This window comes from Mesoplodon densirostris, chromosome 19 (assembly GCF_025265405.1).
Source record: "Mesoplodon densirostris isolate mMesDen1 chromosome 19, mMesDen1 primary haplotype, whole genome shotgun sequence".
NCBI lineage: Eukaryota > Metazoa > Chordata > Mammalia > Artiodactyla > Ziphiidae > Mesoplodon > Mesoplodon densirostris.
Window position 1 is genome coordinate 53,009,527 of NC_082679.1, and position 16,832 is coordinate 53,026,358.

Sequence of the window (16,832 nt, forward strand, 5' to 3'; positions counted from 1 at the left end):
CCTTCATCCTCTGCCCCAGTCCCAGCCGCCTCCATCCATCTCCGGCCCCTGGACTGTTCGAGGGTGGCTCTTTAAATCACACCAGCCTGCCCAGGGCTCAGGCCTGGGAATTGGCTTCCAGAAGCCCCCTGCGACCCTCTGCAGAGCTCATAGCTCCTCCACTTTTTCCTCACCCCGCGGCCCCTTACCTCCAGGCACTGGAACCTGCTTCTCCTGTAGCTGGAGTGGGCGCACCTCTGCCCAGGTCATGCCAAGGAGAGCCAGGAGCACGGGCAGGAGGCCAGGCCGGTGGCCCCCCAGCCCAGGGGAGGGCTCCAGCCTCAACATGGGCCTGCTGGGTGCTCTGGGCTCTGCCTGGCTCAGCTGTCCAGCTCGCTTCCCAGACTGGATGGAGCTATTCACAATCTCTAAGAGTCAGGCTGGGCTGGCAGACAAAAGGGGGAGGCTGGTGAGTAATCGGTGAGTCCAAACAGCCTCCCTTCCTTGGCGCTGGCATGAAAGGAGACAGACAGCTCCAGTCCCGGGGCTCCCTCCCTCCCTCCCTCCTCCGGCTGCTGGCCTGGTCAGCCTGCCCGCCCGCCGACAGCCAACGGACCAACCTACCGAGTGGTTCGCAGCGACCCCGTGGCCCCTGCTAATCATTGCAGGATTATCCGAGCCCTCGGGGAGCCCTCAGAGACCCTGCTGATTGGCCTGCAGACATTCCAGGGCTGCAGATTAACGAATAGTGGCTGTGCCCACGCTGGAACAGTGTCCTCCAGGCCCATTGGCAGCTTCTCCTCCCAGCCCCAGGCCCAGGGAGGCTGCGGCCATGTGCCCTGCGGGCGGGCAAGAACTGGGCAAGACCCCAGGGGAGTTCTTTCCTTTCTTGGGAAGCCCATCCCAACCCCCAGCCATGAATTAAACATAGGCGGTGGTAACCGCACACCAGTCAGGTGCCACCGGTGGGTGGGGGCACTGGGGCAGTGGGTTTGTAGGGGAGTGGGCAGGGGCTGCCCCAGGGGGAGGAAATGGGTGCCTTAGGACAGTCTGTCTGGGTCGTGTGCGGGGCTGGGCCCCAGCCCTGGTGCCCCCCCAGGCCCACTCACGTGACTGCAGGCCAGGAGGGGGCAAAAGCGGGAGGAGAGCACGTGATGCCCTTGGCTGACTCGAGTCCTGCTGGGAACAAGTCTGGCCTCCAGACAAACAGGCAGGAGGGCAGCCAGTTGCCATGATGCTCCGGGGCCTGGTTGCAGCCAGCACAGTCCCGCTGGAATAAGCTGAGGAGGATCTGCACCATGGCCCACATTTCCTAGAAAATACAATTTGTCCCACAGGCCACAGCCAGGTGCCCACATTCCCCTCAGGGCAGATCAAAGGTTATTCAGCCATCCCAAAGGACAGCCCTGAAAGCCAGGTGCTTCTTCCTTCTGGAGTTTGTGTGACCCCTGACCCCTTGACCAGCACTTTCTCGGAACCAGGTGTCAGTTCCCTGGAAGCTCTGCTGAGAAGCAAGTGGGCTTGGCTTTTGAGGGGGAAACACCTATGGAATGTGGATACCTTTGTGGATGTTGGGGAGTGGAGACAGGGTCGGGCACAAGGACCCCTAAGCCAGTCTGGGGTTGGGGATCCGCCTGTAATACCCAGGGCCTGAGGAGTTTCTTCTCCCTCAAACGGATGACCAGACAACCTCAAATTCACCCTGTCTGGGTCCCAGCAGTGCTTAATAAAACGGATAGTTTTCTCTCGCGTTTACAAAGCAGCTTCGAATATGTGAATTCACTTAATGGTTGCAACAACCCAGGGCAATAGAAGATGAGGAGCCCATGTTTTAGATGCGGGAAGCTGGGCTCAGCGGGCCTGAGGGACTTGCCCCAGGTCACCCGGCGGGCACATGGTGCCTCCCAGCTAATCCGGGGGCTCTGTCTTCACAGTCATTCCCAGACCCTGGTGCAGATCTGCTTTAGTTCACATCCCGGCCCTTTGAATTCAATTCCCACAGCCCTGCTCTGCACTAGGTAACAAAAGACCCAATTCCTGCTCCTGGGCTTTGAAGATAAATGTGGCTAGTTTTCCTGTAGTACAATGCTGGGCACGTGACACAGGTGGCGGGAAAATATATTTGGGGGCCTGGGGTGGGACAACTTTTGAGGGGCCCTGGCGCACCGTAAGAGGAGGCCAGGGCGAGCCCGGCTTTCAGGAGCCAGAAGAGGAGGAGCTGAGTAGAGACAATACCAGACCAGACCTCTGAGGGCCTGGCTTCCATCTGAGGTGCTCCTGTGACTCGGATTGTCACTTCCACCCTGGGTCTCAGTGTCCAATGGTAGAAAGCAGGGGTGACAGTCTCGCTGGACTCCCTAACTAGGGCATTGCACTTTGGTGTATGTAATATTTCCTCCTGGGTCCAAACTTTTTACAGGAACCTGCTGAGTGGTTGTAGTGGGGTTTGAGAATGGGCATCCAATTTCTTGCAAGACAGATTTCCCCAATAAGCAACTTCTATTCTGATTTCTATCACCATAGGTTAATTTTATTTGTTCTGAATTTCATATAAACAGACTCATAGAATATACACGCTTTGAGGCCTGGTCTCCTTTGCTCCATGAAATGTCTGTGAGATTCATCCATGTTGTTGTTTAGTATTAGTATTAGTAGGTTGTTTTTGCTTTTGTCATTGTTTTTGCTCTAATTGATGGTAGTGTTTCATTGCATTTTCATTCTCCTACAGATGGTTATTTGTTTTTTTTGTTTTTTTTTTTGTTTTTTTTTGCGGTACGCGGGCCTCTCACTGTTGTGGCCTCTCCCGTTGCGGAGCACAGGCTCAGTGGCCATGGCTCACGGGCCCAGCCGCTCCGTGGCATGTGGGATCCTCCCGGACCGGGGCACGAACCCGTGTCCCCTGCATCGGCAGGTGGAATCTCAACCACTGCGCCACCAGGGAAGCCCCTGGGTTGTTTTAAGCTTTTGTTTATTATGAATAAAGTTGCTATAAACATGATTGTACAATTTAAAATTTTCATTTAATAAACATGTATAAAAGAAAGAAAAGACAAAATTACCCAAATCCTGAAGGAAAGAGGGGACATCATCACAACTGATCCTACAGAAATCAGAAGGGTTGTAAGGGAATATTAGGAGCAACTTTATATCAACAAAACAGACAACATAAGAACAATGGACAAATTCCTAGAAAGACAAATTACCAAAAGTGACTCAAGAAGAAATAGAAAATCTAAAAATAAAAAGAAGAAGAAATAGAAAATCTAAGTAGATCTATCACAACAAAAGAAACTGAATGAAAAAGACTTCCCACAAAGAAAAGCTTAAGTGCAAATGGCTTCACTGATGAATTCTGTCAATATTTACGGGAGAAGTAATACCAATCATACATAAACATTTTCAGAAAGCAGAAGAGGAGGAGGATTTTCCAACTCATCTTACAAGATCAGTATTATCCTGCTACCAAAGCCAGACAAATATATCTCAAGAAAAGAAAACTATAGATCAATATCACTCATGAATACAGACACAAAAATCCTCAGTGAGGGACTTCCCTGGTGGTTCAGTGGTTAAGAATCCGCCTTCCAATGCAAGGGACGTGGGTTCGATCCCTAGTCGGGGAGCTAAGATCCCACATGCCACAGGGCAACTAATCCTACATGCCTCAACTACTGAGCCCGCATGCCACAACTAGAGAGAAGCCTGTGCACCACTACAAAAGATCACGTGTGCTGCAACTAAGACCTGATGCAGCCAAAAATAAATAAATAAATATTTAAATAAGCAAAAAATAATTTTAAAAATCCTCAATGAAATATTATAAAAACGATCTAGCACCATAAAAAATGATTAAAACTATGACCAGATAGGATTTATTCTAGGAATGCAAGGTTGGTTTAACATGTAAACATCAGTGTAATGCACTGTATTAATAGAACAAAGGACAAAACCCATATGATCCTCTCAAAGACACAGAAAGAGCATTTGATAAAATCCCAAACCTATTCCATATGATGATTCTCTCAACAAACTAGGAATAGAAAGGAAATTCCTCCTCCTGTTAAAGGGTCCCTGTTATGGGCTGATACAATCTGCATCCCCCCAAATTCCTATGTTGAAATACTAGTCCCAGTACCTCAGAACGTAACTACATTTGGACATAGTCCTTTTTTGGGGGGGGCAGGGGTGCTGCATTGGGGCTTCGTTGCTGAGCACGGGCTTTCTCTAGTTGGGGCGAGTGGGGGCTTTAGTAGTTGTGGCACGTGGGCTTCAGTAGTTGTGACACACGGGCTTAGTTGCTCCGCGGCAACTAAGGTCTTCCCAGACCAAGGATCGAACCCGTGACCCCTGCGTTGGCAGGCGGATTCTTAACCACTGCTCCAGCAGGGAAGTCCTGGACATAGACTCGTGCTCTTATAAGAAGAGGAAGTTAGGATACACATACACACAGAGGGAAGACCATGTAAAGACACAAAAGATGGCCGTCTGTAAGCCTAGGAGAGACCCTCAAAATAAACCAACCCTCTTGACACCTTGATCTTGGCTTTCTAGCCTCCAGAATGTGAGTAAATAAATTTCTGTTGTTTAAGCCACTCAGTCTGTGGTACCTTGTTAAGGCAACCTAGCAAACTCATACAGCCCCTATGGAAACCCTATAGCTAACATTGTAGTTAGTGGTGAAAGACTAAATGCTTTCCCCACTAAGATCAGAAACAAGGCAAGGATGTCTACTCTCACCACTTCCATTCAGCACTGTACTGCTGAATGTGCAATTAGTGCAATAAGGCAAGAAAAACAAATTAAAGTCATCTAGATTGGAAAGGAAGAAATAAAACAGTCTTTATTTGCAAATGATATGATCCTGTATGTAGAAAATCCTAAGCAATGTTTAAAAAAAAACCTACTAGAACAAAGGTCTCAGGATACAAAATAAATATATAAAAATCAAGTGTATTTGTATAAACTAGCAATAAACAATCCAAAATGAAATTGAGAAATATTTCCTTTCACAATGGCATAAAAAAGCACAAGACCTAAGTGCATAAGGCTATAAAACATTGCTGAGAGAAATGGAAAAATATCTAAATAGTTGGAGAGACATTTCATATTTATGGATTAGAAGACTCAAGATTGTTAAGATGCCAGTTATTCCCAGATTCATCTACTGATTCGATGCAATTCCTATCAAAATCCCACAACCTTTTTTTTTTTTTTAATTATTTATTTATTTATTTTTGGCTGCGTTGGGTCTTCGTTGCTGCATGTGGGCTTTCTCTAATTGCGGTGAGCGGGGGCTACTCTTTGTTGCGGTGCGTGGGCTTCTCATTGCGGTGGCTTCTCTTGCTGTGGAGCACGGGCTCTAGGCGCGCGGGCTTCAGTAGTTGTGGCTCGCGGGCTTAGTTGCTCCGCGGCATGTGGGATTTTCCCGGACCATCCTGCATTGGCAGGCGGATTCTTAACCACTGCACCACCAGGGAAGCCCGCCTTTTTTTTTTTTTTTTTTTTTTTTTTTAAGAAAGTGAGAACTGAATCCTAAAATGTATATGGAAAGGCAAAGGAATTGGAATAACCAAAACAAATCTGAAAAAGGAAAAGATGGGAGAACTTATACTACCTGATTTCAAAACTTGCTATGAAACTATAATAAACACAACTATGTGGTATGGAGAAAAGATAGATACATAGATCAAGGGAAGAGAATAGACACTCCAGAAATAGTTAAATTTATGGTTAATTGGTTTTTTAAAATTTTTGTTGGAGTATAGTTGATTTATAATATTGTGTTAGTTTCAGGTGTACAGCAAAGTGATTTGGTTACACATATACATATATTCATTCTTTTTCATATTCTTTTCTCATATAGGTTATCACAGAATATTGAATAGAGTTCCCTGTGCTATACCATAGGTCCTTGTTGGTTATCTGTCTTATATATAGTAGTGTGTGCATGTTAATCCCAAGCTCCTGATTTATGCACCCCCCAACATTTCATCTTTGGTAACCATAAGTTTGTTTTGATATCTGTAAGTCTGTTTCTGTTTTGTAAATAAGTTCATTTGTATCATTTTTTAAAAAATTAGATCCCATATATGAGTGATATCATATGATATTTGTCTTTCTCTGTCTGACTTACTTCACTTAGTATGGTATCTCTAGGTCCATCCATGTTGCTGCAAATGGCATTATTTTGTTATCTTTTGTTCTTTATACACACACACACACACACACACACACACACACACACACACTGGAATATATATACCATGAAATATATGCCAATGGATGCCAATGGAATATATATACATCTTCTTTATCCATTCATCTGTCGATGGACACTTAGGTTGCTTCCATGTCCTGGCTACTGTAAATAGTGCTACAATGAACATTGTGGTACATGACTCTTTTTGAATTATGGTTTTCTCTGGATATGTGCCCAGGAGTAGGATTGCTGGATCATATGGTAGTTCTATGTTTAGTTTTTTAAGAAACCTCCATACTGTTCTCCATAGTGGCTGTATCAATTTACTTTCCCACCAACAGTGTAGGAGAGTTCCCCTTTCTCCACACCTTCTCCAGCATTTATTGTTTGTAGATTTTTTGATGATGGCCATTCTGACTGGTGTGAAGTGATAACCTCATTGTAGTTTTGATTTTCATTTCTCTGATAATTAGCGATGCTGAGCATCTCTTCATGTGCTTTTTGGCCATCTGTATGTCTTCTTTGGAGAAATGTCTATTTAGATCTTCTGCCCATTTTTTGATCGGGTTGTTTGTTTTTTTGACATAGAGCTGCATGTTTGTATATTTTGTATATATGCATTTGTATATATTTGGAGATTAATTCCTTGTTGGTCGCTTCATTTGCAAATATATATTTTCTCCTATGGTCAATTGATTTTTGACAAAGATGCCAAAACAGTTCAGTGGGGGAAAGGATGATCTTTTAAACAAGTGGTGCTGTGACAATTGGATATGCTAAATCACGAGGTTACACAGCTACTTCACATCATACACAAAATGAATTTCAAATGGATCATAGACCTGAGTATAAGAGCTAGAGCTATAAAACATCTAGAGAAAAAATTGGAGAAAATCTTTGTGACCTTGGGTTAGGCAAAGAATTCTTAGTTATAATACCCAAAGCACAATTCATAAAATGAAAAATTGATGAAATGGATTTCATAAAAATTTAAAACTTTTGGCTTTGAGAAGTCACCATTATGAAAATGAAAAGACAAGCCAAATAGAATATTTACAAATCATATGTCTGATAAAGGATTTATATGCAGTACACAAAGAACTCTCACAGTTAAACAATGAGAAGACAAACAACCAATTAAAAATTGGGCAAAGGGCTTCCCTGGTGGCGCAGTGGTTGAGAGTCTGCCTGCCGATGCAGGGGACACGGGTTCGTGCCCCAGTCTGGGAAAATCCCACATGCCGCGGAGTGGCTGGGCCCGTGAGCCACGGCCGCTGGGCCTGTGCGTCCGGAGCCTGTGCTCCACAGCGGGAGAGGCCACAGCGGTGAGGGGCCCGCGCACCGCAAAAAAAAAAAAAAAAAAAAAGGGCAAAGATTTTAATAGACATTTCACAAAAAAGATATATGAATGGAGACTAAGCACATGAAAAGATGCTAAACATCATTAGTCACTAAGGAAATGAAAATTTAAACCACAGTGAGGTACCACCACATATCCAGTAGATTGACTATAGTCCAAAAGACTGATGATACCAAGTTTTAATGAGATGTCGTCAAATTGGAGCCTGCATATATTGCTAGTGGCAGTGTAAATTTTACAGCCACTTTGGCAAACAGTTTGGCAGTTTCTTAAAAAGTTAAATATATACTTATCACAAAACCCAGAAATTCCACTTCTAGTTATCTGCCCAAGAGAAATAGACATACATGTCTACACAAAGACTTATACACAAATGATCATAGCATCATTCGTAATAGCTCAAAGCTGGAAAAACTCAGATTTCCATCAAAAAGGTGAGCTGATAAACTGTGGTATATCTATATAATAGAGTATCATTCATCAATAAAAGGGAACCAACTTTCCCCCCAGCTTTATTGAGATATAATTATCATATAAAGGAACAAATTTTGACACATGCCACAACATGGAGGAACTTCAAATGCCTTTAGCTAAGTGAATGAAGTCAGACACAAAAGATGATATATTGTATGAGTCCATTTATAGGAAATTTCTAGAAAGGGACTTCTCTAGAGGAGAAAGATCAGTGGTTGTCTGGGGATGAAGATGGGAGTAGGGACTGACTATAAATATTTATGAGAGAACTTTTGGGGATGATAAAAATTTTCTAAACCTGGATTGTGGTGAAGGTTTTACAGATGTATAAATTGACAAAAAGTCATTCAAATGTACATATACAGTGGGTGAATTTCACAGAAGATAAATTATATCCTAATAAAGCTGTTTAAAAAGCAAACAAACAGGGCCTCCCTGGTGGCGCAAGTGGTTGAGAGTCCGCCTGCCGATGCAGGGGATACGGGTTCGTGCCCCGGTCTGGGAGGATCCCATATGCCGCGGAGCGGCTGGGCCCGTGAGCCATGGCCGCTGAGCCTGCGCGTCCGGAGCCTGTGCTCCGCAACGGGGGAGGCCACAACAGTGAGAGGCCCGCATACCGCAAAAAAAAAAAAAAAAAAAAAAAAAAAGCAAACAAACAGGGCTTCCTTGGTGGCGCAGTGGTTGAGAGTCCGCCTGCCGATGCAGGGGACACAGGTTCGTGCCCCGGTCCGGGAAGATCCCACATGCTGTGGAGCGGCTGGGCCCGTGAGCCATGGCCGCTGAGCCTGCGCGTCCGGAGCCTGTGCTCCGCAACGGGAGAGGCCACAACAGTGAGAGGCCCGCGTACCGCAAAAAAAAAACCCCCCCCAAAAAAAAAAAAAAAAGCAAACAAACAGTAGGAAACACTTACCAAATCGTTTTATGAGTCCAGCATTACACTGATACGAAAACCAGACAGAGATATTGCAAGAAAAGTATGTAGGGTGAAGTGGACTGATGTCCACAATTTACTTTGAAATACACCAAAACCAGGTTAAATTAGTGAATTGATATCGACATGAATAGATGAATAAAGATCTGATAAAGGATGTTTAGAAAAATGGTAGAATCTAGCATTAAGTATTTTGATATTCATTGCAAAATGCTTTTAACTTTACATTTGAAATCTTTAAAAATAAAATGCAAAAAAGAAAATGAATTCGTATGGCTCAGCTGAGAATAATTTTTATAAAGACAAAAAATGTAAATAATATGGATTTAATCCAAAAGGAAAATAAAAGCAAAGCTTACAGAATTGGTGGCAAGTGGAAGGAACGAGTGTGTGTATACAGTGTGGGAGCTAAATCATCTTACAAGTCAGCAGAGAATATCTGAAGACTGGAAAACCAATAAAATAGCAGGATAAGCATGAATTAAGAAAAAAAGAGTTAATCCCCAGAAGAAAGACCTGTAAGAGTCAGACGATTACCCCTGTGGATTGAGAATCACTTGTAGTATTACTTGACTTAAAATTTGTGTTGGTATTACTTTGATGAAAGTCAAAATTAAACTTAAAAATCAGTCATAAAAAGCTGATACTTAAGTCATAAGGAAAGTAATAAGCAGGTCCTATGTGAGTCAGCAGCCCAAGACCTTCGCCTGGTGGCTGCATGGTTGAGCTGGAGACCAAAGTTACCCAAGGCTGGTTCCCTGAGGTCAGGGCTGCTCCTCCGTGGAGGGTTCCTGGCTGCTGAGGGTGCTGGACTGGCCCCGAGCCCTCTCGAGTCTCCAGAACCTGCCCCTGCCTCAGGTGGTGCAGTGGGGCTTAGAGGTTGCAGGAGCCTGGAGGTGGCATCTCCATCTGCCTCTCTTGTTCTCTGTTCTTCTTAGCTCCTGACTGGTTGGGCATCTGCAGGTGGAGATCCTGGAGGGCTGCCTGGAGGAGGAAAGCATGGCCTGGCTAGGCAAAGAGAATTTTACATGTGGGATGGGGTGTGTCACCGGGTCATATGGAGAGAGTCTGTGCCTAACTTTTAATGAGAAGGGTATGTGGACCAGACATTTAGAAAGCATTTGGAGGAGGAAAGGTGGAGCCCAGAACAAGCAAGCGTGTTGTAGGCCCAGAGCTCTGGCACTGAGCGTGAGTGGAGAGGAGAGTGGGATCCTGCGTTTTCAGGCCCAAGTCCTCCATGCTTGTTAACTCTGGTGTGTCTTCCTCCCGTGATTCTGCTGAGCTTCGGTTTAAAAAGCTGCCAGTATAAGGGGAACGAGTCACAAGTGGGGGCCCTCTGCTTGGGTGAGACTCTGGCCAGGCTCCCCTGAATCCACACTCTCCTCTGTGGCCAAGGGTCCTGGCTGCCTTTGCTCCTCAAGGAGCAAGGCTGGCAGGACCTTGTGGCAATGGGCTGAGAGACAGGACACAAGTTTCCTGGGAGGCTGCTGTGATGTTCCTAGAACCTAGAGCCTGTAGGAACAGAGGTTGGGTGTCCAAACTGGTCACCCAGGGCAGGAGGTCTAGCAAGCAGAGGGGGGCCAGCTGGTCCGAGTGGGAATGAAGCACAAACATCCAGCGCTACTCAGGCCCCCGAAAAAGCTGGAAAGCACAGAAGCCAAGTCAGCCAAGATCACCAGAGGGCCGAGTAGAGCTGCTCACAGGTCATCCACACACATGCATCCCTGGGCCTGGAAAGAGCTCACTCAGCTCAGACAAGCCCACTGGATTCCCAGGCTGCCTCCTGAGTGAGTGAGTCTCCACCAAGCCCAAGTAGCTCGTAAACAAGTCATAATGAGAGCAAAGCATCGGCCCCAGGGGCTCCTGGGGACTCCCGCCCAGCTCCCGCCACAAGCGTCAGGCTCACAGGCCTGGGCACAGGTCTCTCTGCTCTTCAGCTGTGTGTCACCAGCCTCTGTGGTCATTCAATTTGGCTCATCAGCCCCACCTCCCACAGTCTGGAGCCTCAGGTGCCAGGCCGTGCAGCTCGTTTTGCAAGAATAATAATAAAAGTAGCTGTTGTGAAAAATTTTCACAAATTTTGGGCCAAGTATTTTATACGCATTATTTGAGTCTGCAAAAACAAAAGCAAAAACGTATCATTGCCCATTTTACAAGCAAGTAATCAGAGGCTGTGATGATTAATTTTATGTATCAACCTGGCTAGGATATGGTGACCAGATGTTTGGTCAAGCACCAGTCTAGATATTGTTGTAAGGGTATTTTCTGGATGTGAATAACAGTAAAATCAGTAGGCTTTCCGGAAAGCAGATTACCCTCCATAATGTGGGTGGGCCTCATCCGTTCAGTTGAAGGTCTTAAGAGAAAAGACAGAGATCCTGTGGAGGAAGAAGGGATTGGGCCTCCACACTGCCTACGAACTCGAGACCCCCAACATCAGCTGTTCCCTGGGTCTCCAGCTGCCCGCCTGCCCTGTGCATTTCAGACCTGCCAGCCCCACAATCCCATGAGTCACTTTGACATAAATCTCTCCTTCTACATATATACACATCCTACTGGTTCTCTCTGTCTCTCTTTTTGCCTATTAAAAAAATTTTTTTTAAATTATTTACTTTATTTTTGGCTGTGTTGGTCTTCGTTGCTGTGTGCAGGCTTCTCACTGTGGTGGCTTCTCTTGTTGTGGAGCACAGGCTCTTGGCACGCGGGCTTCAGTAATTGTGGCACGCAGGCTCAGTTGTTGTGGCTTGTGGGCTCTAGAGCGCAGGCTCAGTAGTTGTGGCGCACGGGCTTAGCTGCCCCACGGCATGTGGAGTCTTCCCAGACTAGGGCTCGAACCCGTGAACTCTGCATTGGCAGGCGGATTCTTAACCACTGTGCCACCAGGGAAGCCCTTTTTGATTATTTTTGAAATTTCAGGTAAATAAACGTATTAGCATGTATTCTTTGGGGTTTTGTTAGACATAACAATATTATGTCCATGAGACTTACCCATGTTGTTAGGTTTGGCAGTAGCTCTTTTCCATTGCCGTGAATATACCACAACTTATGCATCCATTCTACTTTGTGAAAGACCTGTTAATTAACAAGACATGTCTTCTGCCCTGTTCTGCCTTTCCTCCTCTGCCATCCAGCAAACAGGACAGAATCACCACAGTCAACATTCCCATTGGGAAAAGGAGAAGATGGGACGCACACAGCACTCTGTTTCAGAGTAATTCTGAAATCTTGGGATGCAGATGTTACAAGAGCCCTTTATTCTCCAGGTGGAAAATGTTCTATATGATTAGATCTTCATTCTGGCTTTGGGGAGCAGGCCCCGAGCACATTGTTTCCTGTAGCTCCTTATTCTATCCTCTGGGCTCTTCATTCTATCCCCTTCCTTTTCCTCCTTGGCCACATCTGAATAGGCCACATCTGCGAGGGCTAAGCAGCTTTCTCATCCTGCTTTGATCCCAGAGAAGATTGGGGGCCCAAGTTGGTTTAAAGCTCAAACAGTCACTGCCAATTTTTGTCCGAGGTGATATTCCTCGGCAGTAAAACTTTTTCAAATACCTAGCATTTTTTTTAATAAGTTTATTTTATGTTATTTTTTAATTTTTGGCTGTGTTTGGGCTTCGTTGCTGCATGCAGGCTTTCTCTAGTTGCGGTGAGCGGTGGCTACTCTTCGTTGCAGTGCATGGGCTTCTCATTGCAGTGGCTTCTCGTCACAGAGCATGGGCTCTAGGCATGCAGGCTTCAGTAGTTGTGGCACGCGGGCTCAGTAGTTGTGGCTTGCGGGCTCTAGAGCACAGGCTCAATAGTTGTGGTGCACGGGCTTAGTTGCTCCACGGCATGTGGGATCTTCCCGGACAAGGGCTCAAACACATGTCCCCTGCATTGTCAGGCGGATTCTTAACCACTGCGCCACCAGGGAAGTCCCAGTTTTTTGTTTTTCTTTTCCATTATGGTTTATTACAGGATATTGAATATAGTTCCCTGTGTTATACAGTAGGACCTTGTTGTTTATCCATTCTACATATAATAGTTTGCATCTGCTAATACCAAACTCCCAATCCTTCCCTCCCCCACCCCACCTCCCCCTTGGCAACACAAGTCTGTTCTCTATGTTTGTGAGTCTGTTTCTGTTTCATAAATAAGTTCAGTTGTGTCATATTTTAGATTCCACATGTAAGTGATATCATATGGTATTTGTCTTTCTCTTTCTGACTTACTTCACTTAGTATGATAATCTCTAGGTCCATCCATGTTGCTGCAAATGGCATTATTTCATTCTTTTTTATGGCTGAGTAGTATTCTGTTGTATATACATACACCACATCTTTATCCATTCATCTGTCAACAGACATTTAGGTTACTTCCATGTCTTAGCTATTGTAAATAGTGCTGCTATGAATGTTGGGCTGCATGTATCTTTTAGAATTCAAGTTTTGTCTCAATATATGCCCAGGAATGGGATTGTGGGATCATATGGCAACTCTATTTTTCTGAGGAACTACCATACTGTTTTCCATAGTGGCTGCACCAATTTACATTTCCACCAACAGTGTAGGAAGGTCCCTTTTCTCCACACCCTTTTCAACATTTATCATTTGTAGACTTTTTGATGATGGCCATTCTGACTGGTGTGAGATGATACCTCACTGTAGTTTTGATTTGCTTTTCTCTAATAATTAGCAACATTGAGCATCTTTTCTTGTGCCTATTGGCCATCTGGATGTCTTATTTGAAGAAATGTCTATTTAGGTCTTCTGCCCATTTTTTTGTTTGTTTGTTTTTTTGTTATTGAGTTGTATGAGCTGTTTGTATATTTTGGAAATTAAGCTCTGTGGGTTGCATTGTTTGCAAATGTTTTCTCCCAGTCTGTACATTGTCTTTTCATTTTGTTTATGGTTTCCTTTGCTGTGCAAAAGTTTATAAGTTTGATTAGGTCCCATTTGTTTAGTTTTGCTTTTATTTCTATTGCCTTGGGATACTGACCTAAAAAAACATTGCTACGATTATGTCAGAGAATATCTTGCCTATGTGGTCTTCTAGGAGTTTTACAGTGTCATGTCTTATGTTTAAGTCTTTAAGCCATTTTGAGTTTATTTTTGTGTATGGTGTGAGGGAGTGTTGTAACTTATTGATTTACATGTGGCTGTCCAGCTTTCCTAGCACCACTTGCTGAAGAGACTGTCTATTCTCCATTGTATATTCTTGCCTCCTTTGTCAAAGATTAATTGACTGTAGGTGTGTGGATTTATGTCTGGGCTCTCTATTCTGTTCCATTGATCCATATGTCTGTTTTTGTGCCAATACTATGCTGTTTTAATTGCTGTAGCTTTGTAGTATTGTCTGAAGTCTGGAGGATTATGCCTCCTTCTTTGTTCTTTTTCCTCAGAATTGCTTTGGCAATTCTAGGTCTTTTATGTTTCCATGTAAATTTTAGGATTATTTGTTCTAGTTCTGTGAAAAATGTCATGGGTAATTTAATAGGGATTACATTAAATCTGTAGATTGCTTTGGGTAGTATGGCCATTTTAATAATATTAATTCTTCCCATCCAAGAGCATGGGCTATCTTTCCATTTCTTTAAATCATCTTCAGTTTCCTTTATCAGTTTTTTTTTTTTTTTTTTTTGCAGTACGCGGGCCTTTCACTGTTGTGGCTTCTCCCATTGCAGAGCACAGGCTCCGGACGTGCAGGCTCAGCGGCCATGGCTCACGGGCCCAGCTGCTCCGTGGCATGTGGGATCTTCCTGGACCGGGGCACGAACCCATGTCCCCTGCATGGGCAGGCGGACTCTCAACCACTGCGCCACCAGGGAAGCCCCTATCAATATTTTTACAGTTCTCAGCACATAAGTCTTTCACTTCCTCGTTCAGGTTTATTCCTAAGTATTTTTATTTTTCTGATGCAATTATATTTATTTTTAAATTTATTTTATTTTATCTTTAGTTGTGCTGCGTGGCTTGTGGGATCCTAGTTCCCCTACCAAGGATCAAACCTGGGCCCTCAGCAGTGAAAGTGCAGAGTCCTAACCACTGGATTGCCAGGGAATTCCCTTGATGCAATTTTAAAAGGGATTTTCCTTTTTTACTTTCCTTTTCTGATATTTCATTATTAATGTAAAGAAATACGACAGGTTTCTGTATTTTAATCTTGTATCCTTCTACCTTGCTGAGCTTGTTTATCAGTTCTAGTAGTTTTTGTTTGGAGTCTTTAGGATTTTCTATGTATAGCATCATGTCATCTGCATATTATGACAGTTTTACCTCTTCTCTTCAAATTTGGATGCCTTTTACTTCTTTTACTTGTCTGATTGCTATGGCTAGGACTTCCAATACTATGTTTAATAGAAGTAGTGAGAGTTTTTATCATGAATGGATATTGAATTTTATCAAATGCTTTTTCTGCATCCATTGAGATGATGTGGCTTTTGTCCTTTCTTTTGTTGATGTGGTATATCACATATCACAATGATTGATTTGTGTATGTTGAACCATCCTTGTGAGACATTTTGCCCAAGTGAAAGTATTAACTAGTTGCTATCATAATCAATTTTTTTTTTTTTTTTTTTTTTTTTTTTGCGGTATGCGGGCCTCTCACTGTTGTGGCCTCTCCCGTTGCGGAGCAACAGGCTCCGGACGCACAGGCTCAGCGTCCATGGCTCACGGACCTAGCCGCTCTGCGGCATGTGGGATCTTCCCGGACAGGGGCACGAACCCGTATCCCCTGCATCGGCAGGCAGACTCTCAACCACTGCGCCACCAGGGAAGCCCTCATAATCAATTTTTTAAAATTAATTAATTTTATTTATTTATTTTTGGCTGCATTAGGTCTTCGCTGCTGCGCGTGGGCTTTCTCTAGTTGTGGCGAGCAGGGGCTACTCTTCGTTGTGGCGCGTGTGCTTCTCATTACGGTGGCTTCACTTGTTGTAGAGCACGGGCCCTAGGCACGTGGGTTAAGTAGTTGTGGCTCATGGGCTCTAGAGTGCAGGCTCAGTAGTTGTGGCGCACGGGCTTAGTTGCTTCGCAGCATGTGGGATCTTCCTGGACCAGGGTTCGAACCCGTGTCCCCTGCATTGGCAGGTGGATTCCTACCACTGTACCACCAGGGAAGCCCTATCATAATCAATTTGAAAATTGATTTAAATCAATTTAAAAATTGCTCTTTCTCTTTAGATATAGTCTCTGTTGGTGACTGCTACAGAGGTCCAGGAAAGGTAACCACCTCCCAGGGTGGCTACCTGGGTCATACACTAAGGAAGAGGCAGTGATGGCCAGCTCCAAAGTTGTGCTCTTAACCAACCACCACAACAACCCTTTCAGCGTGGACTCTGAGAGGCTCCAGTCAAATGATGCCCCAGATCCAAGTGTCTGAGAGTCCCTAACTCTACAGAGCCTCTCATGGGAAAGACAGCGGAGGGATGGGCACATCCCTCTTTGGGAGGCTACACCAAAGGAGCCTCATTTGCTCCTGTGTCACAGGGACCACGCTGGGTTATCAGTTATCATCTCTCGGGGGAGATTTTACTAGTCTGACTTGGTTTCTAACTAATCTCCACAGTGTGTCCTCCATATGAGGGGGCTCTCTGAACCCAGGAAACCCCATTTCATCGGCCACAGCGCCACCTACTGCTGGTTTATATGAACAAAGAGAGTGACTGAATCATGCTGATCTCAGACCACTCCAGCATTAGCCCCATTTTACAGTTTGGCAAACAGAGGTTCTTTAAGAACCAGCTCAAGTCCTGCCTCATACACAAAGCTTTACATAACTACTATTTCCCCTCCATACTCTTCAAGAGTTGGCACCCAGTGGATTCCAGATACAAGGGGAGTTCCTGGAAACCTGTTTAGAAGAACAGATGTGTCTCTCAGCCTTGTTGATTCCAGTTCATGTGGAGG

General features: G+C 44.6%; 1 protein-coding gene across 1 annotated transcript in view; it reads right to left on the minus strand.

The window, feature by feature from the left end:
- Positions 1–16,832, minus strand: part of LOC132479689 (C-type lectin domain family 18 member A-like) — a 31,493-nt gene that overhangs the window by 13,181 nt on the left and 1,480 nt on the right. The window contains exons 2-4 of the mRNA XM_060083180.1: positions 742–818; positions 660–684; positions 189–405 (exon numbers count right to left, since the gene is read on the minus strand). Coding sequence (XP_059939163.1) covers positions 189–405; positions 660–684; positions 742–818 — 319 coding nt within the window. The remainder of the gene's footprint in view (positions 1–188; positions 406–659; positions 685–741; positions 819–16,832) is intronic.